General features: G+C 35.3%; 1 protein-coding gene across 1 annotated transcript; it reads right to left on the minus strand.

Annotated features, from left to right (window-relative positions):
- Window positions 1-1,520: 1,520 nt before the first annotated feature.
- Window positions 1,521-4,704, minus strand: LOC125236485 (uncharacterized protein F58A4.6). The gene is made up of 3 exons (XM_048143306.1): window positions 4,165-4,704; window positions 3,611-3,725; window positions 1,521-2,597 (listed from the first exon to the last, which is right to left on the minus strand). Exons 1-3 carry the CDS (start codon window positions 4,518-4,520, stop codon window positions 2,313-2,315), a joined length of 756 nt encoding a protein of 251 aa, XP_047999263.1. The 5' UTR covers window positions 4,521-4,704; the 3' UTR covers window positions 1,521-2,312.
- Window positions 4,705-5,115: the final 411 nt, after the last annotated feature.

A 5,115-nucleotide genomic window follows, 5' to 3' on the forward strand; every position in this document is an offset into this window, starting at 1 on the left:
CCCATATAGATCACCATTTGTTTCGTCCCCAAAAAGAAAATCGCACTTTAAAGATTACTATAAGGATGCTTTGTCAGATTATTTGTTTAAATATACAAGCAAATCTCGTCCTTATAGTAAGCAATAAAGTGGCACCTATAGACATGCGACACAATTTTTGGATGAAATCACTTAACTCGGACAGTTTAGCTGACTCAAGGTGCGCGGCTGAAAGTTTTGGCTGCTTATGACTGATTTTCTTTTACTAAATAAGTAGAATTCGATATAAACTAGTTCTAGTGCTACTACTTGAAAAGTCTACCGTCTGAGTTAAGTGACATGTTAACTTCGTCTATTATGGTTCTGTCGTGAATTTTTACTTTTATACAACAATGTTTGTAATGACGAGTTGTTACCATAATAAAGATCTTAGAAGAATTTGTATCTTTCATTATTGACCCTTTTAACCTTCTCGACGCCGACATAATCATAAATCCTAAGCGTAAGTTTAACGTCAACGACGAGTAGTTATATGTAGATCACAGTCATCTCGGCACAGACCAATGTTTCAATTTATGTATTTATTTAATATTTAAAAATAACATACAAACCGCAGAATATCTGTTGAGACCTTTAGATAAATATTGCTCAAGTTCGTAGTGTCGTGCACCACATTCTTAACCCTTCTCTATTCATATGTATATGGACCTCCAGCACGGGAAGCATGGTCGCGCGATAGACGATAAAATAGCAGGCCGTCCCTATCGCACTATTTGTAAGTGCGATAGGGATGGCCTGATATTTTATCGTCTATCGCGCGACCATGCTTCCCGTGCAGAAGACCAGCCGGCGTATCATGCTGCCAATTTTATCACTTATCCACGGGGATAATACATCTGTCACTCTCACACTGACATACTTGCTAAAGCGTGACGGATGCTTTATCCACGTGGATAAGTGATAAAATTGGAAGCATGATACGCCGGCTGCACGGGTAGCATGGTCGCGCGATAGACGATAAAATATCAGGCCGTCCCTATCGCACTATTAGTGAGTGCGATAGGGACGGCCAGATGTTTTATCATTTATCGCGCGACCATAATTGCCTGCCTGATCACCCTTAGCGACGAGGCCAATAAATGGCGGACTTAATTTTAACCTATGAATGTTTCTGTTCTTTGCCATGCGACTAAATAAAACATAATGTATATTTTTAGATTTAAGATAGGCTAGTTTCCTACTAGTCAAATCTACTTCTTTTTAAGAACTGTCAAAACGATTTGCTAATATGGAATTACTATGAAATACTGAAGAGTGACGTCACGGTCAATTCATTTACTTTATATCTTTCTCTTTGACTTATTAAATAGAAATTATGTTTAAACCTAACTACTGTCCATATTTTTCTTTTAATTACGTGGTGCTTTATTTCATGCACTGCATAAAATATTTTATTTTAAGTATAGGAAACTAGCCTATTGTATATTTTTATTGAGCCCCTCTGCGTTGCCGGGATAATAAAAAAAACGATTTTATAAATTATCAATAACTTTATTTACAGCACCAATAAAATAACAGATGAACACAGATGTTATATAAATTGAGGATAATTCAGACATCATCGTAAACAAGGTTTTAACTTTTAGCATTTTACCTGTCGCCACATGACTAGACTTCCTTTTACCATCCACAATCTGATATATGTGATAATTATTAGACTAAAATTCTTAATGCACTTGCGATAAAGTTCAGGATTGAGAGTTATTTCAGATATTTAAGTTTACCAAATTTTTCCTACATAAAGGGTCCCAAAGTGATTTTCTTATGTTAATAATGTTAAATGCATATAAATTCATTGTGACCACTTTTTATGTTACCTGTTTTAATTTCAGAAAATTAGAGCTATTAACAATAATGGTCATCATTGAGCTAATGATGATACATCAAAAATACAAATATAACATTGCATCATAGGTATTGCATACTGCTTTATAAATAAGTAAATAAAAACTTAACAAAGATTTATTACACAGTTAACAAATTAATCAATAGACATGTTAGGGGTGAAACAGATGGGACTGCAAACCAATTGCAATCTGTATAGATTGCACATTGCAGTCCCATCTGTTTCGGCCCTAATTGTAAGGACCTAAATCTTTCAGGAAAAATATATATTTTCCTTATTGAATTACAGCATGTAGCTATTGAACATGCTGATTTTAAATAATGATGTATTTTTTTCATATTCATTAATTCACACAAATGCTGTTACGGACAGTAAAATTATTATGACAATTCACATTTAGAATACACTGCTGTATTAGCTCTAATTATTACACAATTTTCCCGTTACCTCCACCCTTCCCAGAATTATTCTTAATTGCCCTTAGATACTTCAGTTTCGCCCAAACGCCTTGGCACATACGTACCAACCTCTTATCATGGGTAAGTCTGCCGAATGCGTGGACATTCCTCACGATATGCCTTGACAGCTTGAGTTTGCCTTTCTGAGCGTAGGAGAGTGCGGAGTAGAGCTTGCTTCTGGCCGCTAAAGCGTCGTCTCCAAGCATTTGGGAGAGCTTGTATTGGCGTATGGATATCCTCCCTGCTTCTTCTGCCTGTAAATATAAAACGGGATCGTATTTATTTTATCTTGCATAAATTGGGGTTGAAAATTCTCATAGTCATGAATTGGGTCAAGAGTGCAAGATGCAGAAATAAATACAACAAATTAAATGTAAACTAACATGACTAACATGAGTTATGAAATAAAACTATGCTGCAAAGTATTCGAAACGTCGGGATGAATTGTAAATTCATTATAAGCGATAATTGTTGCCATATAAATTGTTGCCATAGTTTTATTTCATGAGTAACTATCGCTGTAACCGAAGACAGTTAATAATATAACATGTGTTGATAAACTATATCAAAACTTAGTATGGGAGTTGTTAGTACATGAAGCCAGAAGAAACTTGATCATGAGGATGAACTCAGAACTCACAGCGGGCCCAAACTAGAGAACAGTGGCCCATGACAAACCCCAATGGAAAGAGGTAAAGGCCTTTGCCAAGGGGCATATTGAATTAACTCATCGCACCAATCACGGACAGATCCGGCTGTTTGCCCGATTGCACCTTTCTATGGGTGTTCATGGTTGGTGGAGATCCTGTATTTGTCATGGCGATTTTTTACGGAAATGGAGATTTTGCCACTGGAAAAACCTTTTGGCGTGAATTAAACTGCTTTTAGACTGCGGGATAAAAATCCCTATAAATGTTTGTGACAAAAATATTTTGCTACAAATATCCAGCGTGGGTAGATAAAGGGGATTTTTTTTTGACAACTTGGTAGATAGCAGGTTAAGAGTTATCCAAACTAATATTATAAATGGGAAAGTGTGTGTGTCTGTTTGTTTGTCCATCTTTCACGGCAAAATGGAGCGACAAATTGATGTGATTTTTTAAGTGGGGATAGTTAAAGGGATGGAGAGTGACATAGGCTACTTTTTATCTCTTTCTAGCGATAGCTAGAATGATAGATAGAAGTGATTCTTCTTCTGAGCGAAGCTGCAGGCAAAAGCTAGTACTATATAAAAGGAGCTCAATAGTTAGAGATGAATAAAACTTACACAATCTTCGAAGTAATCTCCAAGAGCTGAATAGGCACCACCAAGAGTGGACAGCCAGGAAAATGCATTCTCTATTTCTACCCTGCTCCATACCAGTCTCAGTATTTTTTCATTCCTGAAAATTTAATACATAATATGTGTGAAAAATTTGACTAGATTGTAGCATGTCCTTTGTGGTATTAAGGGCCAGTTGCATCAACCACATTTAACAGACACATCGTCACGAAACAGACCTCTATGGAACTCCCCATACAATAAAATTTAAGGAATGTGTTAAAGGTGACAGACGGTTTGATGTAACCGGCTCTTAATGTCCTAAAAAACATGTATAAGGATTTAATGTGAGAAGTAAAAATTTAAGAATGTTTCTCAAAAGCCTAGTAATAAAATAAAGAGAATTTAGAGAAAATGGTAAAGAGTGATCTCATGTTATTTGTATATCATCATTTAAAGTGTTTTTTTTTTTCTCATAGACAATTAAATACAAAATCAGAGCAGTATGTTGAAATTCATGCAAAATCTTCCTGCAAGAAGTAGAAAAAAACTGTTCTTACCATGCATAATCTATAACTTCTGAATCTGGTGGTTTCAGAATTAATTTTAAAACAACAGTTCCATTCTCTGGGTTCCCACAACGCTTGTTCCAATGATTAACCACATTAGTCCTATAAACATCAGAAATCAAACATTCTCTCACAAAAGGCTGCAGAAATAATGCATTTGCAAAAAATTTCACGGTCTTTGATTCACGGTCACCATCACATCGTTCTATGTCGATTTCCCAAGCATCCCCGGGTTTTACACCAATATTATCGTAATACTTCTTGTCCGGAAATACGAAAAATTCCTCAGACATGTAACAAATTGTATAATTACTACGAAATAGACGAATTTTAGTCACTAAAGGCATCTTGAGCAGGTTATATTTATATCTGATAAGGATCTTGATATTAAAAGATTTGTAGGTGGAGAACTAGCATTCGTTATTATTATTTTGTCACAATTTTGTACAAATTAAAGATAATCAAAAATATACTTCTTTACGTTCATGAATGAAGTTTCGCGCGTGACTGTCAAAAATCAAAAACATTTGACAAGTCCGTGAACGTGAGATTGGATACCTGTGCAACGAATAATCTGATCTCTTGGTTCTCCAAGCGATTTATAATTAATATTTATATTTTTGTATCAATAATGTATTTTACAAAAGACCACACATTTTTATAGTTGTATAAGTTGATAATTCCAATTAATTTTTGTAGAATAATAGGAAAGAAGGTACCGTGAACAGGTGCTTTAACTAAAGCGGAAGTCACTCTGTTTCCACTCACATAAAATTAGGTGTCAAATGACGCGGAGATAGTGCGCTTTTTCTCTGTATTTCTATTGGTCGATAGCAAGTATTATTGACGAACGATATTAGTGATTGGTCGAAATCACCCACAAATGATCTAATCGAAAACGGAGGAACTGACAACTGACATATGAAGACAGCCATTTTGTCC

The sequence above is a fragment of the Leguminivora glycinivorella genome, chromosome 19, assembly GCF_023078275.1.
Source record: "Leguminivora glycinivorella isolate SPB_JAAS2020 chromosome 19, LegGlyc_1.1, whole genome shotgun sequence".
NCBI classification, from domain to species: domain Eukaryota; kingdom Metazoa; phylum Arthropoda; class Insecta; order Lepidoptera; family Tortricidae; genus Leguminivora; species Leguminivora glycinivorella.

What these genes read in the sequence shown, in the direction of transcription:
- LOC125236485 (XM_048143306.1), bottom strand. Translation starts at nt 4,520, where the DNA reads ATGCCTTTAGTGACTAAAATTCGTCTATTTCGTAGTAATTATACAATT. An exon ending in GAAGTTATAGATTATGCATG is followed by an intron (nt 3,726 to 4,164) that starts GTAAGAACAGTT and finishes TTAAATTTTCAG; the next exon opens with GAATGAAAAAATACTGAGAC. An exon ending in GAGATTACTTCGAAGATTGT is followed by an intron (nt 2,598 to 3,610) that starts GTAAGTTTTATT and finishes TTATATTTACAG; the next exon opens with GCAGAAGAAGCAGGGAGGAT.